The sequence below is a fragment of the Scomber scombrus genome, chromosome 20, assembly GCF_963691925.1.
Source record: "Scomber scombrus chromosome 20, fScoSco1.1, whole genome shotgun sequence".
Taxonomy (NCBI): Eukaryota; Metazoa; Chordata; class Actinopteri; order Scombriformes; family Scombridae; genus Scomber; species Scomber scombrus.
The window spans coordinates 9,782,956-9,806,543 of record NC_084989.1 but is presented as its reverse complement, the minus strand read 5'-3'; the positions used below and the strand labels follow the sequence as shown (position 1 = coordinate 9,806,543).

The 23,588-nt window shown below is 40.0% G+C and overlaps 3 protein-coding genes across 3 annotated transcripts; 1 reads left to right on the top strand and 2 right to left on the bottom strand.

Annotated features, from left to right (window-relative positions):
• Positions 1-2,267: 2,267 nt before the first annotated feature.
• On the bottom strand, positions 2,268-7,762 carry plcxd2 (phosphatidylinositol-specific phospholipase C, X domain containing 2). The gene is made up of 8 exons (XM_062441755.1): positions 7,474-7,762; positions 7,009-7,145; positions 6,711-6,830; positions 6,131-6,184; positions 5,884-6,039; positions 4,193-4,303; positions 3,677-3,807; positions 2,268-2,427 (listed from the first exon to the last, which is right to left on the bottom strand). Exons 1-8 carry the CDS (start codon positions 7,574-7,576, stop codon positions 2,268-2,270), a joined length of 972 nt encoding a protein of 323 aa, XP_062297739.1. The 5' UTR covers positions 7,577-7,762.
• Positions 7,763-8,221: 459 nt separating this feature from the next.
• mak (male germ cell-associated kinase) lies at positions 8,222-20,964 on the top strand. Its single transcript, XM_062441258.1, has 16 exons — positions 8,222-8,252; positions 10,873-11,256; positions 12,164-12,218; positions 12,539-12,660; positions 13,430-13,512; positions 13,718-13,850; positions 14,025-14,196; positions 15,035-15,202; positions 16,099-16,383; positions 16,537-16,745; positions 16,847-16,986; positions 17,472-17,618; positions 18,685-18,771; positions 19,939-20,058; positions 20,441-20,536; positions 20,804-20,964. Exons 2-16 carry the CDS (start codon positions 11,153-11,155, stop codon positions 20,962-20,964), a joined length of 2,082 nt encoding a protein of 693 aa, XP_062297242.1. The 5' UTR covers positions 8,222-8,252; positions 10,873-11,152.
• A 649-nt stretch (positions 20,965-21,613) lies between these two features.
• On the bottom strand, positions 21,614-23,365 carry tmem14ca (transmembrane protein 14Ca). Its single transcript, XM_062441257.1, has 5 exons — positions 23,290-23,365; positions 22,744-22,828; positions 22,190-22,291; positions 21,975-22,062; positions 21,614-21,850 (listed from the first exon to the last, which is right to left on the bottom strand). The coding sequence occupies exons 2-5, from the start codon at positions 22,817-22,819 to the stop codon at positions 21,793-21,795; spliced, it is 324 nt and encodes a 107-aa protein (XP_062297241.1). The 5' UTR covers positions 22,820-22,828; positions 23,290-23,365; the 3' UTR covers positions 21,614-21,792.
• Positions 23,366-23,588: the final 223 nt, after the last annotated feature.

The following is a 23,588-nucleotide window of genomic DNA, read 5'->3' as shown; positions in this document are numbered from 1 at the left end:
TGTCTTCTCCTTTGAAACCTAGGAAGCCAGCTGGGATACAGTCGAAAGAGAGGGGACCAATCCAAACAACAGAGGAATGCTCTCCATCAGTCAGAGCCGCTGCTCTCTGCTCTCCCACTTGCCTGCCATGGTATGTGTAATTACTCCGCAATTAAAGTGCCTGTTCTTGTGATTGTGTGTGTGTGTGTGTAGTGCTCAAGCAGTGCTTGGTGACCACACTCAACAACCGTGTCAACAATGTGGCTTGGACAGAACAGCCAACTTCACACAAGTGAGTCAAGGAGAGAGGAAAAACAAAAGGCAGAGTTGATATGAAAAGAAAACATTTTACTTTCCTGTTAGATGCGGCTGCTAAAGGAAAAAGCAGCTGCTCAGATATCCTTCTCTGCCTCCTCTAATTTCTGTGAGGCTGAACTGTAGCTCTGTCCTGATAAATTCCTCCCCTTTGTGCAGTCACTTACTTTCTTTCCTTCTCTTTTTCTTGCTCATTGAATGTCCCAGCTTTGTTACTCACTTTTGTGTTTTTCTGCTGTCTCTCTCTCCTTTCTCTCTTTCCCGTCTCAGACCACAGGAATGTGACAGCACTACTGTCAATGTGATGCATGGTAATCACTGGGCCCACAAGACACACAACAACACACACAGTGACACAGATACACACTCAGTTGCACGTGATACCCAAGATTTTTCATTTCAGATTACTGTGAGAGTACATTTTGTGCGTTTCTATTTCTGCCCAAGTGAACATGCTCAACGCTCTACACAAAAGTGCTAATTGTTCCTGAGTATGTCATCTATTAGTGTGTGTGTCTATCATAATGAACCTGCTGTATACTTGGCATGTGCTGTAAACGGCTATATACATAAACAGTGGCTCTTCCGCATTTCCCCAGCATACTTTTAACGGGAGACTGTTTCTATTTCTGTACCGCTTGTTACACAATGGAAGTGGAAAAAATACTGAGCATAAATACTGTAAGTATAAACATTTACAGCTGTGTGTGTATGTATAGGTGCATGTGTTTTGTGGGACAAGTTCCACACATATTTGGCTTTCCATCTGCATTTTTTCCCCTGAAGGTGAGACTGTTTGCATGTCTTGTCAAACTATATTGTGTTGATACGGTTTTGGCACAGTGGGTTGCTCTTTCACAATGAATGACTTGTCTTTGCAACAAAAATACAGAGGACAACTGCAGCCTGTACTTTTGCCTCATGCTCATTTCATTATTGGAAAAACAGAGTGCACAGTTAAAAAGCCAGCTCTAGCTCAAAGGCACACAAGTGTTTACAATTATTAGCCTGTTTGTGATATAATGTAAGTCCATCATTCCGTTTGCTTCCATAGATTCTATTTATTAAATACATTTTCTGGTGTATTTGCAGTCTGAATACAGCATTTAAAAAGCAAAAAGCATGTGCAATATATTATCTTGGCTATCACTGTAATTGGAAAAAGTCAGTAATGTGATCAGTAGTGTTATCAGAGCAGTTCAAAATAAAAAGGAACAACATTATTATTTTAATATCAATATCAGCATTTTTAATCAATTGTGACTTTAAAAAAAGAAACATTTAAAGCTGCTTTAAGATGTTGAAACCATAAAAAGTAAATCTCTGAGTCAATATGGTCATTGTCCAAGTAGCTGTGAATCTGTATGGTGACCTGTGCTGCAGTCTCGTTTCATGGTAGCAGTGTAATATGTTTCCAGTTTTCCCCCAAAAGGGAATGCAGGAAAAGGAATCCACAAATGAAGCCAGAGCTGTGGTATGACAGGATTTGGTCAGCCTTATGAAGATGGTAAAAAAATGCCACTGGGCATGCCTGGTTTTCTCTGATCTGGGCAACGATATCTTTCCCTCTTTTGGAGTTCATGCAACCAAAACTGTGACGTTCAAAATACCAAATACGTGTTAAAGAGCTCTGGGAAGGTTTTAAGACTTTCTTTATGGAAGAAGGGCCTGCTTCTCATAGTGTGGGCAAGTATCTTACTGCTAAAATGCCTTTGAGAGAGAAAATTAAACAATTTAAGCTAGATGAAGGGCTATTTTGTAGCTGACCCAAAAAAGGTAATGAATATAAAAACTAGTAATGTCACCGAGATCAGTTTGTCCTTGTTTTTTATAGACTGTTTTAATAAGAAGTTCCCAGGACTGCAGCACTATCGATGAACCATGACTCAACAGTGGTGGAAAAATCTGCCATCTGACTGCCAACCTCCACCATACTTCAGGTCAAATCGCCTTTGTCCTGTCGGGCAAACGTGTCATCTTGGTTTGCGGTCCTGTTCACTCAACAGTAGGTTGTTCAGTTTGATGACAATATTGGCAAAGTCAGTGAGGTCCACAAAGTCAGAGGTGATGATGTTGACCCCGTCCACCCCCGGCCTCTGTGCCTCAACCCAGGAGATGATGGTCGGTAGGTTTCTGGTTCACACAGCCACAAAAAGACAGAGATTAGATTAGGTCAAATAATAGTGGATCGGGTCAGTTAAAAGTGTGGGGAAAGCTGTATTCGAAGACAAAACAATTTCTATTACCATCAACATCCTGTCACTTGAATTTCAATTTAAACTGAAATGTGACCTTGCAAACATACTCAAATTACTTAATGCCAAGTTTCTGTCTCTGTACGTGCTACAGTTATGGTTATAACATTGCCAAAGTCTAATCAGTTGTACCTCTGCTGAATGTTTATTCATTAAACTTTAGGAAAGGTTGATAAGGTTTTAAGATATCTTACAATGTGTGAGAAAATGGACATGACGGGAAAAACATGTTAAAGTGAGTAATGTTTATGTCGGTTTGTCATCAGAGTGGTCTGAAAATCACTGCTAAACACTAACACTTTCCATTTTTGTTCTTTGTATCCACACACATACACTCTCAAACACACACATGCCATGACTCAGTACTGTAACACTTTTAACACCCTTAAATTCTCCACAATGTTTCAGTCACCAGCAGAACAAAACCAGGAAGTCAGAATGTTTAGCCAGCGGCGATAAACAATCCTATTTCCTCGGAAGTGCAAAATTAGGCCACCTCCTGTCTCGCCAGAGTGTCCGTTCAGGAGTTTTATACCCCAGTATCAGTTGGCTGTTCCTGTTAGATTTACGGGTATGGTGGGCATCTGACTCTAAGTCAGGATTTCCGCTGTCATTTCCACTTAAATCTGAGGCTTAAAAAGCCAGATCACGAAATGTGTGCAAATAATTCAGTCCTTGCCTAGGAAATAAGATCTCTTCTCTGTGAGATGAAATGTGTGTCTGTTTGATCCTCGATAGTTTTTAAATGGATAGAGAGGATTATTACTGAATCGCAGTAGAGAAACTAGTGACAGATTATTGTAGATCAATGAAGAAGATAAAAACCAAGCCATTCCTGCTTAACATCCTTACAGATGGAGAGTGTGTATAGGTCCTAGGGAACAATTAACAAGCTGGCCTCTTTGTTCCAGGCAGCAAATTAGGAGCATCTACTGTACTGACCTCTACTGGCCATAGACTAAAATAATAAATAAAGTTGAGATAACTTTTTGGGAGATGGAGAACATGGGCTTGATTCCTATAGAGCTCTACAAGATACTCTAAGTTATGTATCAAAACAAACACACAAGTCTCCATGCTGCACATATTCACAATCCAGAATCACACAACCAGCCCAGGTCACTGACCTCTCCACCAGGTAGTTGCGTAGCCCCCAGACCAGGCCCTTGGCCACAGTGTTGACCCTGGGTGTGAGGATGGCCTGGGACACATGAAAGGAGCCCTGCTTGGCCCTATCCTTTAGTGTGGTTTCCAGGAACTACAAAGAAAATGTCAAACATGAGGTTAAATACAACAAATCTCTTCGAAGGAGTGCTTTAATGTAAGATTTTGGGAGATGTAGCTTGTGTAACCAAAGATTTTAGAAGGATGAAAACTTTATTTTAAATAAAATGTTGAGTAAATGAGTGGGGGGATTTGTGTTTTTGAGTTAAGCACAGTAGAAAGTGGTGAGTAGGGAGGTAGAAAAAATGAGGAATGCTAAGGAGGAAGATGAAGAGGGCCATGAAGAGGAAGATGAAAAAGTAGAGAGCTGTTCAGGGGTCAATCCCGATGATGAACCAGACATAAAGAGGGTTCCAGAAACAGTAGATATTGCAACTAGAGTATCAGATATAACTAGGGTTTAAATGCTGCCATCTGACCTGTATGAGCTTGTTGGGTTCAGTGGTGTTCGCCCAGGGAGCAGGGATCTTGTTGCCAGGCCACATGACAGGGATGTCCTGAGCTGAAGGATGATGGTAGAACACAATTACCTGTGGGAAGAAGAAAATGAAAGCAAGCGAGCTGAAACCTGGAGTTTGAAAGACTTCACAGGCAGTGTTTAATTTTTGTGGGTTGACTTTGTAATACAATACATAAATTACCCCTAGATTGCACCTAGTGTGTTACCTTGTATAACATGAGGTAACACTTGGCTAGCCCCACACTGACACTTACTGAGAGAGATTATAAATTGTCTATTTCATGCATCTACACACAGTCTAGCTGTAACCTGACCAAATCTGCAGCCCTAGTCTTACTGTGCAACTATTCACAACCCAGTATTTACAGTGATATCTACATACCTTAACAGTATTGTAAATGCACTTTTAGCTGCTTGAAAGAAAATGTAATCAAGGAGATATTTCCAGTAAACAAGGTGTTTGATTCACTGCTAAATCACTGTGGTAAAGGGATTTTAGCAGAGAATCAACCACCTCTATCTCTTTTGTTGTTGCCTCAAAGGACACCTTAAAAAGAAAGACAGTTAAGCTGCTACCTGCAGCTGGTAATTATTTAAATCTCTTCTTTCGTCTTGTCTCCTTTATCTTCACTGTTTTTTTTCTTTCTGTCTGCTCCACATTTTCTCACTTTCCTTCTCCTTTGCCAAGTAAGTCAGTCACAGATTAGGAACAGGAATTCAATTGATAGTATCTCATTGAGACACAGGCACGCACCTAAAACAAGAAGACACAGACGTATGCGTGTACATGTTTACCTGCTCTTATCACCATATATGTATATGTGTGTATACCATATTTAAAAAGAGTGGGCAGAAGGTGGGGTAAAATTAAGATTGTGTGAGATGAGAAAAAAATGACAAGAAAGGTAAAGGAGAGAGAGAGTGAGATATAGCTGCAGGTAAGTCTGGGAAATAGAAGTTGAAGGACTGTAGGAAAGCCAAAAAGAGAGAGTGAGTGTGAAGAGAGGATGAATACAACGAAAAAGAAAGGTGGGCTGGATGTTGGAAGTGTTAATGGGATGACGCTCACTAATTCCTGTGCAGTAGAGTCAAAGCGGCATGGATTACCTGACCACAGGGGTTAAGCGTGTCCTACATTATACACATGCATGCACATACATATGCTTACATACTGCTTTTACTTGTACATGTGCACACATGACATATATTTTCATGTATTTACTCACACTTTAGTGCCTAAATGGTGGCAGATGAGCCAAAAGATGATGTGTATGTGCACATATGCATGCATGTCTGTATGTGTTTATATCCGTATGTATGAGAAAAGAATCCACAGACTTTTTTATTGTGTCTTTTCCTTTAAAATCCTGTTGCTTTTACTTATTGGAGAGACACTTTAGAGCCCTTCCTAAGTAAAGACGCAACAAATTTAGGAAGCAACATACTAAAATTTTGTTATACATTTTTTTGCAATTTAAAACGAGAACACATGATGTTCACAAATTAGCCCTTTTTGCTTCTTTTTATATGATTAATCAACTTTCATCTGCCACAGATCACTGGTGTACCACTACTGAGATATCTCGTTGGTTTAGAAAATGTTTGTTGAAAAGATTGATAAGGGCTTCGATTTAGGCATCCTGATCTCACCTGGTATTTCTTCTCCCACAGGAAATCCAGAGTGATGCTCTCCACAGCACAGTTGTTACAAAGCTTGCTGCCAAACACTTCCTGGAGCATGCTGATAAGGTACACATGGTGCTCTGGTCCCATTGCATAGTAGTGGTTGAAGTCTAAGAATACCACCTACATTGATCAAACGTCAATCAGTTAATCATCCAAATTGTTATCAGTTATTTCATGTTCCATAAAAAATGTAATTCAAACCACCTCTCACCTCTTTCCTGTGTTTGCTTAGGAATAAGTTGATTTCTACCAAGCCATCCTTCACCTACGGGGAAGAGGAGAGTGAAGAGTTGGGGGTTGTGTTGCTCTAACCAAACATCTGTGACATTGCATCATAAAATGAAGGATATTGGAAAATAAGGTAAATATCAACTCCAGGGGTGTAATACCAAACTCTTACAGCACATGATGTTGCTGTCCCTGCTGATATGATCATTTATTTGTATCTAATAAGGTCCACAGGTCCATCTCATGATTCACTGCTTGTAGCGAAACTGTGTCATATGTCAGGAAAGGCATATGTCATATTGACCCATTTTAGGAGAGGGATGTTTACAACTAAACACACAACCTTTGATCCTTATTCAAGTCCATCTTAATCCTACTAACAACAACATCAGCTGGACACTGCAACACAAAACAAGCAGAATAGACCAGCTGTTGATGCTATTACAAGACACAAAATAGAAGATGGATATCTGAAGTAGCTGAAATTTTTGAGGCTGCATTCAACTGTGATTTTGATTATTTCAGTGTATGAATTGACAGTGAATGTTTTCTCCTATACTGACCATGTGTCCAAAAAGGCCGTGGATGAAGTAGATCTCATTTCCAGGCTCGCCTGGTTTGGAGGAGACCCTGAGATCAAAATAGCGAATTCCTGCATCCAGCTGCTCCTTAAATGTCAGGTTCTGAGAGCCAGAATGATAGAAATATTACAACTGACTGCAAACCCTGCACACAGACTGAAAATGCACATACTTTCAAAGTTTGTCCAGAATATATGTACATAATTTTATATATTATCTACAATCTACCTGACTCCCTAGGTGGCTGGTTTTGTGAATGTCACTAATGCGAGGGCTGTACCTGGGTCATGGACCACTTCACCATGACTTTCTTGGCTAAAACACTAAACATGGTGGCCAGGTATTTCACATAAGCCTTCTGATCGGGGCCCACGGGAGCATGCACATCCACCCAGTAGGTAAAAGAATCATGAGACCCTGGAGGAGAGAGGATGGATGAAATGTGGTGCAGCCACACACACAAAAGTGCAGAGTAAAGATGCTGCAATGGAACACCTTCACTTCTTGCTTTTCTTATTAGGAACTCTTTGAGCCAAAGAGGTTGGACTATTACGTATAATTATCTACATAAACAAGTTTCACACCATGCTGCTCACCATTGTCTGTTTTGATTACCTCATTTCAACAATGTACTATCACATTCCTACTACTCGTAGCTTTATCGACAGAGTACAGTAGTTTCCACCTGATGGACACATGAATACGCAGAGGACCAACCGTAGACTTTTACGCACGGCGAGCTCACCTGGCACGGCGAGGTTTTTGAGGGGCATGGCACTGAGCGTGGAGGGCAGCGAAGCCATCCAGTCGGCATTGGCAATGCCGATCCCCACAGGTCGCGTCTTCATGGCAGAAACGGCCTGTCTGTCAGCAAACCCGTCCTCAAGAAACCACTCTCCGGTGCAGTTGCACTCCCAGTGTCGGGTCCCCGTGGGCTCCCAACAAGTTAAAGCTACTGTGGATCATCTCGAAATATCAATCTACACATGCCACCTGTTCAAAACGTCCTCCGACTCCGACCAGGTTAGGCCACCAGTGCGCTTTCCCCCCAACCGGCCAACCGGGCATCCCTTGACTAGAACGCTGCCTAACGACCGTGATAATCCTCTTAGGGCGAAATTCCACTTGTTATCGCCACTCCCCAGCCCCCCTCACCTGCCTCTTAACCTGTTAACCTGCTCTCTCTCTCTCTCTCTCTCTCTCTCTCTCTCTCTCTCTCTCTCTCTCTCTCTCTCTCTCTCTCACACACACACACACACACACACACACAGAGAGAGAGAGAGAGAGAGAGAGAGAGAGAGAGAGAGAGAGAGAGAGAGAGAGAGAGAGAGAGAGAGAGAGAGAGAGGGAAAGAGAAAAGCGACAGATGGGATCATGGGAATGTCTTCTTGTCTAAGTTGGAATTTGTTGTGGTCCAGAGTCAGCCAATCATGACGTGCTTGGCTGTAAAGGTGAATAGTCTTAAAGGATTCATCGGCTCATGTGAATCATCTCTTGTGTGAGTGCTGAGCTGTTGTGATAGAGGTATATATATTCAGGTGTTTCTCTTTGTGGGGGGGGGGGGGAGGGGGGGATTTAATTCAGTATTCTATTCATAGCTCTGGGATGTGTTGGAAACAGTGTTGACTCGGGCTGGTCAATTTGTTACTTCTGATCCACATCATTATGTTCAAATCTAAAAATAAACTTAGCCTACATTGTTTATTTAGCCTTCACAGCTGTTTTTGCAGAAACATATGCCTGCAGCCCCATCTACTGGTGCAGCACTTACACAGCCACTGACCCCAGAGAAGTAGTGAAAGACAGGGCTCATACTCTGCCACTATTCCCGACAGTTTATCCAACACCCCACCCCCCTTAGAATAATGCGAGGTTAATAATACTATTTATTTATTCATAATATACATATTTTAAGAACTGCAGCCAGTCTCTACATGGATTTATCATTCTCATCAACCCAGACCTAAATGAACGCTGTCGCTTCAAGGACAACAAGTCCCACAAAGCATTGCGCGCCGCACGGACTTGTCGTTTGTGTGTACGTTTCCATGGGGAGCAGTCACACACAAACACACACACGCGCGCGCATCTTATCGGTAGAGCTGAGTTTATACTACGTGAATTTTATCTGAAGAAACTTGGTGCAATCAGCTAGCCCAGACAACGGCCTGACAAAGGAACAACACCCATACATGGTGAGTTTAAGCACACAAGAGGCAGAAGAGGAAAGTGGAGAGTAAGCCTGTTCCAAGATCGAGAGAGCTGTCAAAGCTGACATGTCAGCAACAAATGTTTTTTCTGCTTCTCATTCTGATAGAGTACATCATATGTTTTATTTAGTCCATCAAAACTGTCATTTTTAGAATAAGTCTTTATAATAAGCCTGCTAATAAGCCTAAGTCTGTTTAATAAGCCTGCTGTGTGTTAAGTTGAAGTTTATGAGAGTCGATGGATTGGTGAGAGCAAAGTAGATTTTTAATAATGTAGCCACACTTGAGTCATGATAAAATCTATGCAAATTTGGTTTCTTTTCCACTGTCAGGTTAGTGTCCACATGTGTTTTCAGTAGCCTGTTATTGTCCTTGAATAGCTTCCTAATGTCATGTGACCTGGATACATCTTAATTCCCTTTAAATCCCCCCACAACAGATTGCCATATGTGAAAGCTGAGTGCTAGCCAGCAGTCCTCTGGCTGGCCTCTCTTCTTGTCTTATTGCATATTGTCTCAGGGACAATTGGATATCAAGCATTTCTACATTTTCAATGGAAAATATGAAATGTAAACATTTACAAGCAATATGCAAGAATGACAAATCCTAAGCATATGAACACAGTGCTTTGACATATTGTTAATTAAAGTGAGGATTAATTCATTGAATAACTAACAAGAGTCACAGATCCAATTGCTGATTGTCTTTGGATAGGAGTTCCTGGCCCCATTCAATGAAATAAACACTAATCTCATTTTGTTTAGCTGTCCTTGGCTTACCTACAATTGTATTTCCTTTATTAACACACATACGGTGAATCAGTATTCAAGGATAGATGCAATTAGCTCAAAGATGTAAGTCTGTGAGCCAAAATACCAAAAATACTCATCTTAGCCTGTTCAGCCATTGCTTAAAACATGCATGTAGTTCATTATTTTTTGTAAGCAAGGTTACACCCATAAGCATTTATTTATCCAGGAAATACCGGACTTTCTGACATTTTATTACCTTTCTTTAACAGACTATATATGCTGTTTTCTCTGTCAAGTCTTACAGTTACACTAATTCACACTTGTCGAATCAGTATAACCTATGAAACTGTGCATGTGCTGGATGCATGTGGCATCATGTCATGAATGTTGTAGCCCATAGATTTATGTTGAGTTGCTGGGGCATCATGAAGGACGTTTTTGGCACCACAAAAAGTTTAGACTGAACATGGGTCTTCAATTTGAACAACATCCACTGCACAACCCAACCTGAATCCCCCATTTAAGAGGATAAACTAGGCTTAAAAGGATTCAGGTAGGCTGCTCGCTATACCTTGTAGTCTATTATACATGAGGTCAATATGAGAATACATATGTAGATATAATCCCAAGGCATTAACGTTAGCAACATGCTAACACATTTCGGTATGGACTTTGCAACCTAAAACAAAACAGAATACATTACGGCAACCTGTTGCAGGGAGAAGATCTGCTTAGTTTTGCCTCTGTAATTTTTTATAATAGAATAGATAGAAATACAACATAACAGTGTGATCACTGTAGCCTGTAGGGAGTCAATCAAATCCTCTTGCTGGGCAGTTCGCATGGGAAAGGTGGTGAATGCCGGTAAGCATGATAGTGATGTAACATCCTATTTACATCCCTGTTGGCCTAATCTGCCTAGGGCTGGCTATGTCATCTCCCTTGGGTGGTAGTGTTGGAGCCGTCTACTAGTGTGACATACACCTAATCCTCCTCACTGAGAGAAAAACAAGAAATGGTCCTGGCTGGTGTTTGTGCTCACATCTCTTAACAACCTTAATTTGTTTGGTATACTTTCAGGTGTGGTTAAGACGACTTGTAGGTGTCATTTGTCATTTATATATTTGTAGTCCCCATGTTTGTATGCTGCTGACCATGTTCATTTCTTTACTGTCACTAAAGGCTTCCAGAGGCACAGTGTCAACTATTGGCTGACCTACGACAGATTTTCTAATGATGGATAAATTAACGCAAGATGAGTTTTGAGCTTCAAGAAACAGTGACTTTTGTGACATATTGGGTAACTAAAAATCCTTCTTCCTGGGAAAGAACAATCAAACTCTTCTGGAGAAGAGCGCAGTGAAACAAAGACATCATTTCTACAGCAGAAAAGGACAGCAAACAGGATAGAGATCTGATCAATGAATCAACACTCTGCTGCCAAAACTTGTGTCGTTGAGAGATGATGAATCGCTACACCACCCTGAAGCAGCTGGGTGATGGCACCTACGGCAGCGTGCTGATGGGGAGAAGCAATGAGTCTGGAGAGCTGGTGGCTATTAAAAGGTGAGGATGTTTATCACTATATTTATTAGACCTGAGGATTTCAAAACTGTCCTGCATATCAATAAAGTGATCACAGGATTTTGACTCCTTCCTGTTGTTATTTGTAATTTTCAAGGCGCAGGTACACCCCAGCCCATTTTTCCTTTATTTTCTTTATTTTATTTTTTTTTACAAAGCAAGAGTGTTCAAGGTGAGGTCTAGGTCTAATTTGTGTTTCCTGCCATCACCAGGGCAAACAAACTAGCTTCCACGCCTTTGTTTCTGCAGCATGGCAGCAGGATTCAATAATAGATGAGATACTGGGAGATGCGTCCACTGGTTGATCATTTGGTTACCATGCAAGACAATACATGTGCTGATGGAGAAAAGGAGTGAAAGTAGAGGGGGGTGTGTCAGGTTGCTGACATTGTGGGAGGGGACGACCGAAACTGGCAGGTGCCCAGTAGGAAGAAGAGATATCTGCATGTTCTGTAACTCTTACATAATTCTAGATGGAGGGAGCCACTCAAAGAAGTTAAAAGTGTGCTGTGTATCAGGTGGTGTTTGGCTGAGGGATTTCAGCGTAACAACACATGCTGACAACAATTGTGTCAAGATGTGTTTGTAGACTTAATTAAAGTAGATCATTTATAGTAAAACCTGCAGCGTTTAGAATATCAGTTTATATCATTTTACATTCTACAGCTTTGCAGATTTTGCCCATTAAATGCCAAGAGCTGAAATGTGAGACACCTCTAATGAGCTGAATTATTAATGGAGACTTGCTGAGGAAATTTGTAAAGATAATGACACTACTGTATGTTGGATGCATTTTATATGGCCTGCAAATTTAATGTGGTGTACTCCTCAGTTGATGCATGCCTGGTGTATACTGTCAATTAATGGCCGACTTTAACTTGTTTTATAGAATGAAGAGGAAGTTTTATTCATGGGATGAATGTATGAACCTAAGAGAAGTGAAGGTAAGGATGGTCAAGAGTGGTCAAGATTAAGAATGTTATGATACTTCAGTTCACTTATTGTTGATCCAGGATGATATATAATATTACTATAAATCTAAATATAACTCAACAAATAGTATACAGTTATGAATGACTGCAACTAAATTAAAGATACCTCATACTGTAACCGTAAGTCATAGTAACTACAAAAATGTTTCGTCATGATGTTGAAAAGTTAAATATCGTTTTGGTAATAAACATGTTATTAAATTAGGTCAATCTGTCATGAGATGCATATTACATTATCAGTACTCTTCTTGTCTTCTCATGTGTCACACCAGTCTTTGAAGAAGCTGAACCACGCCAATGTGGTGAAGCTGAAGGAGGTAATCAGAGAGAATGATCACCTCTACTTTGTCTTTGAGTACATGAAGGAGAACCTCTACCAGCTTATGAAGGACAGGTAATTAAAAACAAGAAAAGGATCTACCCCATTTTTCAGTGCAAGTGTTTGGACAAGGTGTAAAATCACAGTGGTCTAGTCAAGGAAGCCACAGATGTTTTACACCTAGTCTGTTTAATGCATAATACTGTATGCTCTGCTTTTCAGCATATTTTTTACTTATTATTTTGTGTGTACAAAAGCAATCAAACTGCTGTTTATGATGATTCTGACAGCAGCAGGTTTATGAGAATTCTTTTATGTTTACAGAAGAAAATTATTCCCCGAATCAGTGATAAGAAACATAAGCTTTCAGATTTTACAAGGCCTGTCATTTATTCACAAACATGGTAGGTGTATCGTGTTCCCCTCACACCTTGCGATTGCATGAGAGTGGTTTCATACTGCAAGATTCGCTCCATCAAAGTAGTGACATAACTATAAAGTTATGAAATATGGACTATTTCAAGTGTTCAATGGTCAAATTTGTGATTAATTAATGAAAATCATGTAGCATGTGAACCCTCCATAACCGTCTTAACATTCTTATTGAACTCTGAGTTCTATATGAATGGATGTGTGGATGCATCATATGCATGTAGAAAACTTATCCTGAGTCATACAAAGTTGTGTAAATGCAAACAGCCACATACAGTCACTACCAGCCATGCATCCACGCATCCAATACTGCATGTACTTTTCTGGCTTTCTCTTTCTTTTAACTGCTTTTCTTTCATTTATATTTTACCCCTCTTTCCTCCCTTTCTCTGTCTCCTTGGTCTGCTGTTAGAGAGAATAAGATGTTCTCAGAGAATGAAATTAGGAACATCATGTTTCAGGTGATATCTGGGTTGGCTTTTGTGCATAAGCATGGTAAGAAGCTTTACTTTCACTCTGCCTTTTACAAAAAAGTAGTGTGGACTGAGTGTGTTTGATATTGTTGTTAGTTTGGGTGTGTTTGATGTTGTAAAAAAGTTGTGTCATTTAGGTTGACCCTTTAAAAACCACAAGCTAAGTACTCTATATGCAAAGTATGGTTTAAAAGGTGGCTAAAATATTGATATTAAAACTTCGACAGGTTTCTTCCACCGAGACATGAAGCCAGAGAATCTGTTGTGCATGGGTCCAGAACTGGTCAAAATAGCAGATTTTGGACTGGCCAGAGAGATCCGCTCTAAACCTCCTTACACTGACTACGTATCAACCAGATGGTGAGAGCACTTGTCTTCTCTAGTCATCAGTGGGCATTAAAAAAAAGCAGCCATTACATCGAGAACAGTGTGGTAGAGCACTTGTAAATAAAGCAAAAGACAGCTTCCTCTTTATAAAATTTACCATACAGTCTGTGTCATTCGCTTGTTGATTTGAGTATGTTCTCTTTGTAGGTACCGAGCTCCAGAGGTTCTGCTCAGGTCATCTACCTACAGCTCTCCCATTGACCTGTGGGCCGTCGGCTGCATCATGGCTGAACTCTACACTCTCAGACCTCTTTTCCCAGGGAACAGTGAAGTGGACGAGATCTTTAAGATCTGCCAAGTGCTAGGCACTGTCAAGAAGGTTAGACAAAACTTAATTGAGAAAGGTGACAATGCTTCACTGTAATTCAGGGTTTTAATAATATATTTTTTTATCAGATGCTGTAATTGAAAAAAAAAAAAAAGGTTTACCATATAAAAAAATAAATGCTGAGTAGGCTAGGATGAGTGTGTTTCTCTCTCGAGTGTGAAGCAGGTTACGAGTGCTCCATGCTGATCAGGACGCCACTTCATTTCAAAGGCTTTCCCACAAATCCATTAATGTTAACTGATTGCTAAGCAGATATTGAGTCTGTACCCTCCATAACAAAGGCAGGCATTCAGTGCCACTCATGTATGCTTCACATGGGTTGATGGGTGCACTGATTGAAAAGGTTTATTAGCGCACAAGACGGGTCTAGTGTAGGGCTGGATGTTTTGTATGATGTATTGTGTAATTGTACTGGAGGCTCTTTCATTAAATCACTTGTTAGCACTGACCAGATGTGTTCAGTTGGTGCTGGATTTCATCTGCATCATGTCATGTACTCACAGTGCAAAATGACACACAGGTATCTAAAGCAGACCTACAATATGATCTTTCAAATTCAATTTTCTTGTAACTTACTAGGCATAAATAATCCAGACTCAATTATTTGCTTCTCCCATATATTTCCTGCATGTAACCATTCACATGATACATGTGCCTTTTGAAAACCTAATGGAGCACAATGCCATGGATTCTAAAAAGTTTAAAATGTTTCCAAATGTGAGCGATTAAAATGTAAATACTAGCAAAAGAAAATCATCTTACTTCAACCTCTAAACGCTTCATCAATAAATACAATAATGTGTAATCATCTGACTGTCCTCTCCATTAGTCTGATTGGCCAGAGGGCTTCCAACTGGCTTCGGCTATGAACTTCCGTTTCCCCCAATGTGTGCCGACCCACCTTAAGACCCTGATCCCAAATGCCAGCAACGAGGCTATCGCCCTGATGAAAGACTTTCTGCAGTGGGACCCCAAAAAAAGACCTACGGCTATACAGGTAGGTGGACTAATGTTTGGTTATAAGTCTGGATATAAAACTTCAAAGCTTTCGTTTCCATGTTTGTCAAACACAAGTCCCAATTATTGGGAGTGAAAGTATTAAATATTATAAGTATTTTAACATATAACATCTGGAGTGATAATTATTCAAGGTGTGCTTTTGATTGTCATTTTTCTAAAACTAAGTATAGCCTGGACTCTAAACAAACTTTTAGATGAGACAAAAAAGCCACCTCTGTCCTCTGATAATGAAATGTGATTACAGTGCAGCACTCACCACATGCAGATTATCTGTAGTTCCAATACTGTCATTGCATTAGCATCCTAATCCCAGTCAATTTAAGTAGTGCTAAAGCCATACTTCATCCCCTCTGCCCATGTAAAATGTTCCACCTCTGCTGATTCATGTCATCTATGTGTATTATCTCCAACACGTAGTCATTACGTGGTTGGACATAATTTACACTCCAGTGAGGCAGTTAAATGACTCCGTCAACCTTGAGTAGGTAACACCTTTCCAGAGGGAGTGACAAAGCTTTTCCATTCTCTGCTTACAAGGCTCCCAGGTGTTTTGGTTGTGTTCGGATGCATCACGTCTAACTTTAGCTTATTATGAGAAAACCATTATGATTCATGCTAAACCTAGTCAGCAAACAAGTCATTATTTGTGTGGAATAAAGTCGACACTACATATCCATCATAACCTTCAACATTCTCCTGCTTTTTTTTGTCAAGTTATTGTATTTGTTTAGCTTTGTTGTAGTTTATCAGAATGTCTTATGTTTAAAAGCACACCTCACACATAGTCGAATACATCTTTATTGTGCCAGAAGACAATGTTTGGAGAATATTTAGAATAACAGAATACCTGTATTCCTTTCTCTCCCTGGCTAGTCCCTACGTTACCCATACTTCCAGATTGGTCAGATTTTAGGGCCTCGTCCTCAGAGTCAGGAAGTCAAGAAGGTCCAGGCCAGACAGATGGCCCAGAAACAGATCTCAGAATCCAAGACTGATCCCCACCAGTCTTCCTCTGAGTCCAAAGCCTCCACATCATCCTCCAGAAACCCTCATCACCACCACCACCATCACCACCACCATCAGCCGCATCACCATCAGCCTCTTCAGCAGATTCCCCTACCCCAAGCTGAGAGTAAATCAGAAGGCTCCAGCCATGCAGTGAGTATATCTGTGCAAATCAGAGTTGTATTTATTGTTTTGTTTAGTTTTTTAAAACATTTTGGTGGATAACAAGATTATTGAAATGCAGAGAAGCAGAAAAACAGTGGGGGTTGGATTATTAAGACATATTATATAAATCCAAATGTGCAGAAGGCAACGTTGATGGGCAGTCAGAACAACGTTACTGGTGGTGGGATGGGTGTGCTGAAGAGCGGCAGACGTCGCTGGGGCCAAACAGTGGCCAAGACCTCAGACAGCTGGGAGGATTCTGACCCGTCAGAAACCACTGCCTCGAACTCTAAGAAACCCAGCTTGGGGACTGAAGAAGAAGAGAGGAGCCCAAAAGAGCACCACCCACAGTAAGTGCTACAGTGTCTTAACAGGAGTGGATTGTCACTGTGACATCAATTGTATGATCTACACATACAGCACTTTTTTGTGTCTGGTTTCTGTTTTTCAGGCCCAAGGAGCAGAAACCTCTGTATTCCTTCAGCACAGTCACCAAGTTACCCAACAATGTTAAGATTGGCCAAATGGACTCTAATCTCCCAGGATCTGCTGCACGGCAGCATTATCTCAGCCAGTCACGATACCTGCCTGGTAAGACTGCATGACTAACAGCTGGTTAGGACATCTTTGTATTTGTGAAAGGGTCACTGTAACGCTATGTAATACAGCATGTCATTCTTTATTTTGGATCATTTCCCCCTTTTAAGTACCACTGAAATGTATTTGTTTTGTCTTGCCTTGTGGTTTGTAGTCAAGCTAAACTACTGGTAGATCGTATTGTCTAAAAAAAACAGCCAGGTAGAAAATTTCCTGATATTAGTTTGTTTGCAAATCTTAATAAATAATGGTTGTAGAAACAAAAATCAACTAAACTGAAGGTTTAAATCTATACTAAATACTATTTAGTAGTAAAATATACAGAATTAGATCACAGGCATTGTGCTTTGTAATGCAAGCAACACAGTAACTAATCAATCTAACATAAAAGAAGCACCTAGTCAGTGTCATGAAAAAGAAAGAAACAGTTGTAGAATACACGCTGTCCTTGTTCATCACGTAATTTCTGTCTCTTTAAGGCTTGATCGGCAAGAATCAGACTTCCTCTGGTGATAAGGAGTTGAGTGGTATGACGCTGCGGGACTTGTGGGAGAACTCCTCAAACACTGTAAATAAACCACTTGCTCCTATTGGAGCAGGATTATCTGTCACCAGAGCCAACGCAGGTAAGGACTGCTGATGTCTAATGAAGAGGTTGTTAAGAGGTTTGGTGGAGTGTGCAACAGAGGGGGCTCTTTTTTCCAGATTTCACTAACATGTTAAAGACCATTATTTTCCAACAAAATATTTTTGTGAACACTGAACACAAATTGCATGGAACGTATTGTAGAGCTCCCATAAAGAATATATAATGATGATGAAGTCACAAAAATCAAGAAAAATGAATGTCTTTTTCTGCTCATTCACACATTTTTGTGTCCTGATTCTTCAATAACTCCTTTAAAGTTTGTTTTATCTCACCTTTATGTGAATCTGTGACTCCGCTAACACCTTGTATCTAGCAACAAAACAAGATAAAAGTATCAAATCAGAGATATAAATAATGACTAAGCTGCCTCATTTTGCCTGGCAGTGGAAACCTGGCTTCTGTCAGTGTCACCTACTGTTACATAACTTGACACCGTCCTCTTTGTGACAAAAAAGGCCCTAAATGCTAATGATGCAGCTAATGCCTCCTGATCAGTAGTTATGCCGCCATTGACAAAGCAGTGTTACGAGTGAGCCCAAGTGTCTGCGGCTTTAGAGATGGGAGATCTCTATAATTCATTTGTCATGTAGACAGACACACAATATGGGTCCCTGCTGTGCACCCTTCTTCCCTCTCTTCTTCTGCTCACCTTGTCTCTCCCTATCAATTGCTTATTCATGAGATTAAGACAGTCGGTGTAAGATCATGTGTGCCTTAAATGGTCCTCAACTGCAACCCCTGCTCATTTGTCCCACCCCGACCACTCACACACTCACACACACACACATGCACAAATGTCTGTTTAATTCTACTCACTGATTACTCATGGATATATTTTTTCATTAAAATCAAGATCCTGCTTTTCTGTGTTTCTCTTAACTGAGATGAAATGAGCAACTTCATCAGTGCTAACATGGACACACAACATAAACATTGGTGCTCTGTATATCTGTTCTTCTCTCTCAGTTTACTTATCCATTTTCTTTTCCCTTCTCTCTGATTGCATGCGTATCTTCTCCAACTCTACTTTTTTGCTGAGATAGAAGAGAATTCCCCTAAATCTGTGGATAGCCCACCAGAGAAAACTGTTGTTAAAGAAAGAATACTGGAGAAAATTGATCTCTCCAAAGGTACTTAATTGAGATGGCAACATGCAAACTGTCTGCTAGATTTTTACAGTTTGAAGCAATGGTGCCATCTTAAATATCTGTAACTTCTCTATTGTGAGTTATTTGACATGTAAAAACTCTTCTGTGTTCAAACATTGCTTTAGTAAGTAGAATAGCTTGAGGGTAAAATGAGATAAACTAACAAATAGCATGTCAGCTGATGCAGCGAGCTTCAGGTATTCAGCCAGTGACTTAACATGTGAAAGAAACGAGCTGGTAAAAGCTCTGCAGGAGACAAGGGTACAAATACACAGTTGTAACTGAGAACTAAGAACTCCAGTTGCTAAATAGATGGTAAATTGCACTACAACCACAACATCTTTACAAGGGAACAATGAGGCATTTGCCTAATTACACTGATAAGAATCTGTGACTGCTGGTGAAGCAGATCCATGGTGTCACTTGAATGACTTCAATCACCCGGCCGTAGTCGTTTGTTTGGATCCTCAGCAGCTGTTACATATGCAGTAGCTACTTCACACACATTAACACAAATAAGTCGTATCAGTAAACCATGTATGAGAACAATTATTAGAGAGTTATTTAGTATATTTCACATTCAAATTCAAAGATCTGTGTTTTGTTTTCTTTGGAGGCACCTGTGGCGATAAGCAATAATTGCAGGTGTGTTTTTGGACATGAATTCCCAGAGATCCAAACAGTGTCCAATGTGTGACCTCAGTCAGTTGGCAGTTGAAAAATATGAGTATGAGTATGTTGCATTAGTTCCACATACCCTCTGTAGGCCTAACTGTAACTGCTGCTAGGTGGTGGAAAACGTGTCACTATCTGTGCGTTGCTTGTGATTTTGCAGTTTTACATAGTTCGACGACTCACTTCACTACATGACACATCTGCCCTGATGTTCTTAACCTAAACCCAGCCATCTTACTCCTTATGCATTAACTTAAACAAGCGGGTTTGTCGTGTAGTTTTTTCCGGGAATGTTGCCACCAATAACAAGTTCATAATGCTGCAAATGCAAGGGCTTTCCTCACCATTGTGTTACTTCTTCAAATCTTCCATGAATATTACTTTAAATCAATTTCAACCAATTTATAATATGACAGTATAGTAAAATGAAATACAGTGATGATTAGCTAATGTGTTTTTCCCCCTTCTTTTCAGGGAACTTTGTGAGTGCAAAGTACAACCTCTCTGGCGGCTACATGCCTTCATTCCAAAAGAAAGAGGTGGGCTCAGTGGGACAGAGAATCCAGCTTGCCCCTTTGGCTGGCCAGCACACAAGTGAGGACTTATTTCATTTATATAAAGCCAACAAACTGACAATTGGATTGTATATTCAGTGGTCAGGTGTTACTTGAAACTTAAAATATTAATTGCTACTTTCAGAGGATAAACAATGTACAAATGTCAAGATTTACTGCTTGCAATGCAGTTGTTCTGTGGCTAAAAACATAGCATTGCCCCTTATAAAAAATCCCAAATCCTAATATTAAATAAATACCGAAGCCTTTGTGCATACAAGCTCTGTTGTCCGATCATTCCTAGCTGATATTCTCATGTTCTACTCCTTCTCTCTTGACTTCCTAGTTTCTTGCTTCTTACTATTTACACCCAAACTTTCACTCACTGTGACTATGTTTTTCCTCTTCCTTCATGCTTTCAGTCAATCCTTCTTCTTCTCCTGATTATAAAAAAGACAAACCAAAATCTGCAAAGCCCAAGTCCTTATCCAACTCATCTCTGAGTGAAACTAATGAAGGTATTGTCATTTTGTAATAGCTATTAGCATTTCGTTTTGGTCATTGTATTGCTTGAAGAATTTCGTTAAAATTTTTAGAGGATAAAAAATATTGTTTTTGTTGAGTCTTACAACACCTGATTTACCTTTACTTTTGATGCTCCTTAAAAATTATCATATTCATGTTAATAGCATGAAAGTGTCTTGCATTACATATGCATAGGCTGTTAATATAGCTAATGTGTATATTGGAGATAGACAAACTGACTGACTGTGTTATTCTTCCAGATTATGAGGGCTGGAGGAGGAGGACAGATAGGACTCAGATGAAAGGGGGCAGCTTCTCAGCTCTGGGGAAAAACTCTGGAAATGTCCTGACCAGAGCTCCAGCCGTTCAGCCTGTCCACGGCAGAGTGGATTGGACATCCAAGTATGGTGGGAATCGATAGTTCAGCGAAGGTGCCACAGCCTCTACTGCCTGTTGTGCTTGGTGGTACACATCTTTAAATCCATACTCAAATTTAACAAAACCACAAATTACTCCAAGAAATGAAGATCAAATCATCTTCAAAAGTCAAATATAGAGGTAGCTGGTAGAGGATGTAAAATAATGACACATTCCATATTTTTTCATTAAGGCCATGCCACACTGGCATCATTATTTCCAATGAGCGTAGTAGATGTAGGATAAACTTTTCTCTATCGGAGATGATGGTTGCCATGATGCTGAACTTGCAAGACAATTCCACTGTATTCCTGAAGGACCCAGTGTGAGCCAATTATGTTAGTGCTGGGATATTCTGACTAGGATTTACATGTAGGATAGGTTTTTATTTTTGACTCTCCATTTTATTGTCAAGTATTGTTTTAATCCTCATGAGAAATCATTAACATTTCTTGCAATACTGTATTCCCTCTACTTTTACTCACCATGCTACATCAAAACAAATCTTCACTGTAACAGCAGCCAGAGTGGTTACTACTTACTTGTCTATAAGTGCATACCCCTTTGTATTATGCAACGAATAAACTGAGTGTTTTGTAAACATTTTATACAAATAAAGATATAAAAGTTTACATAAAAACACAAGACAACCATTTGTATTATGTAAACTATATTTCGTCCTCAGATATACACTTCATTTTTTATTTCTTTTTTTACAAAATGATGTTCAGCAGTAATGGACAAATGCCTGACAGGACACTCCTGAAAAAGAGGATGAAATCTACATGAGAGAATAGGCAAACTGCAATTTTTTCATGTGTTGATATCTTCATTATGACTCCTGGGGTTTCTGGAGCAACGCCATACTAAGCTTCCCAATCATCAGGAGACTGAAACAAAAGGATACATTAGACTTTATTCACAGAGTATAAAATGAATCCTTACCCTGCTGGAAATGATGTTTTCTAGACTCTTAATGACAGAAAGAAAATCTACTAATTGTTATATGGATACCTTGCTCCAGCCACCAAGCCAGCTGGCATAAACTTCCTGGATCCATAGAATCTTTTTCCCATGACGGCAGCCAGACTGCCTGATGTTCCTGGAAGATACCATGTAGTATAAAATATTAGCAAATGATGGTTGTATTATAACCACAGATACAAAATGCTTTTATAATTTAGAAACTCCTTACCCAGTACACACCAAAAACATTTTAGTTTACTAACCAAGGGACACCCAAATATTATTGGGGTCATTGGAGACCTGGTAGGCACCAAAACCTGCGAGGCCCCCGAAGAGAAGACCAGCAGCCAGGGAGGGGACGCTGCCTGAAAGAAACCACACACAGCAGTTCAATACATGAATTTGGGACTTAAGCCCAACTGATACTGGATTTTTGATTTTGAATATATATATACACACATATAAATTAAATATTGATACATCAGTCAATATTCTTTTATATAAATAAAAGTCCTCAAATGTGATCAAACACTTGTGAAAATATATATATAATGGAGACAGAATATTTAACATTTAAACAATAAACTTTATTGTAAACTCAACTTTTATTTAAAAAAAATTATAAGATACTAATGAAATGCTGCTAATATATATATAAGATTTGTAATGGAGGTAAGTGCAGCTGTAACCACCACAGATACAATGATGTAAGTGCGTCAAACAAGCAAACGGATATCAATATTGTATCGATATCGTTTTAGGGACTTTAAGGGGGCATGTAGAGCTGATTGATGTTTAATACAACACATAGGCCTACCTGCTTTCACGTAACCCATCACTCCCCCGGATGCGACGAGGGCTGCGTATCCATATCCTACCCAGTCCACAGACATGTTGAACACCTGTCAGGGGCCACAGCACGGTCAGTCAGGTAACACACTAAATGTGCAGTTTCTATTCAATTCAAACACCTCACTGTTGACTTACATCAAGAAAACCAAAAGGGCTGTCTGAAGGCTGCAACACAGAGCTGTTGCAACAAACTAGCTGAGCCAACACAAGATATGGAAACATTCTCTCGCAGTTTCACTGCAGCGCTCATCTGATTTTGACACTAAATGTCGCATTTTGGCCCCACAGAGTTCTATCTATCTATGAGTCTGGCTCTACAGATAAGACCAACTGCTCCACTGAGCCCAGCATGAGGCACCACAAGCATAGACTAGCATCAGAGAGCTTATAACACATGCAGGGTATTAAAAGAAAGGGTTCATGTTAAATCTAGTGAAACATGTGGAAATTAAAAGTAGCATTAGGCCCCAATGTCTCATATAAAAACGGGCAACTCATAAATATGTACAACCTTGCTTCTTCGGTTTGTCCTCTGTCAGTAGCCTAAACAGCAGCAGCCCGTTCTCCACCGACCACAATTTATTGGTACACATAACACGCCGCGAGGTGCCAGATGGGAAATGTAGTTCATAGGAACGAGGTGTTGCGTTCACAACAGGCAGGATTTGAAGAGATAAAATGCAATCGTTATTACAAAACTTCACAAGCATGGTGGCAGCTTCAGTCCAGTGTGATTTATTTCAGAGGTAACTCATATTTCCAATACTCATTTTTGTGATGGATCTATTCAAAACTTTGCATCATCATCCA